We start from the raw sequence: 611 nt of genomic DNA, 5'->3' as shown, positions 1-611 counted from the left end.
ACGATGACATGCATCAACCAAGTCAGCGAGCCTGACCACCTGATCCCGTCGGTCGCCTCTTACGACAAACATGTGTTACCGAAGACCCAGATCTTCACGGGTTCCAATTTTATGCAACAAGGCAAGTATTGGAATTGAACCTATGTTTAACACCGTACACATACTCGTGATTGTGGATACGTTTACCACTGAACGTGATCGGCATGCTGAACGTGATCAACATACTGAACGTGATCGGCATGCTGAACGTGATCAACATACTGAATGTGATCAACATACTGAACATGATCTACGTACTGAACGTGATCTACGTACTGAATGTGATCGGCATACTGAACGTGATCTACGTACTTAACGTGATCTACATACTGAACATGATCAACAAACTGAACGTGATCTACGTACTGAACATGATCAACATACTGAACGTGATCTACATACTGAACGTGATCAACAAACTGAACGTGATCTACGTACTGAACATGATCAACATACTGAACGTGATCTACATACTAAACGTGATCAACATACTGAACGTGATCGGCATGCTGAACGTGATCAACATACCGAACATGATCAACATACTGAACATGATCAACATACCGAAGTGA

General features: G+C 42.6%; 1 protein-coding gene across 1 annotated transcript; it reads left to right on the top strand.

Annotated features, from left to right (window-relative positions):
* The first annotated feature begins 203 nt into the window (after positions 1-203).
* On the top strand, positions 204-611 carry LOC124138641 (NADH-ubiquinone oxidoreductase chain 2-like). Its single transcript, XM_046505379.2, has one exon. It carries the CDS (start codon positions 204-206, stop codon positions 609-611), a length of 408 nt encoding a protein of 135 aa, XP_046361335.2.

The sequence above is a fragment of the Haliotis rufescens genome, unplaced genomic scaffold (genome assembly GCF_023055435.1).
Source record: "Haliotis rufescens isolate VD_foot unplaced genomic scaffold, xgHalRufe1.0.p SCAF_17, whole genome shotgun sequence".
In the NCBI taxonomy this organism is placed as follows: domain Eukaryota; kingdom Metazoa; phylum Mollusca; class Gastropoda; order Lepetellida; family Haliotidae; genus Haliotis; species Haliotis rufescens.
This window is presented reverse-complemented; position numbering and strand designations above follow the sequence as displayed.

Excerpts from the sequence above, each read along its gene's own strand:
- LOC124138641 (XM_046505379.2), top strand. The coding sequence starts at position 204 with ATGCTGAACGTGATCAACATACTGAACGTGATCGGCATGCTGAACGTG.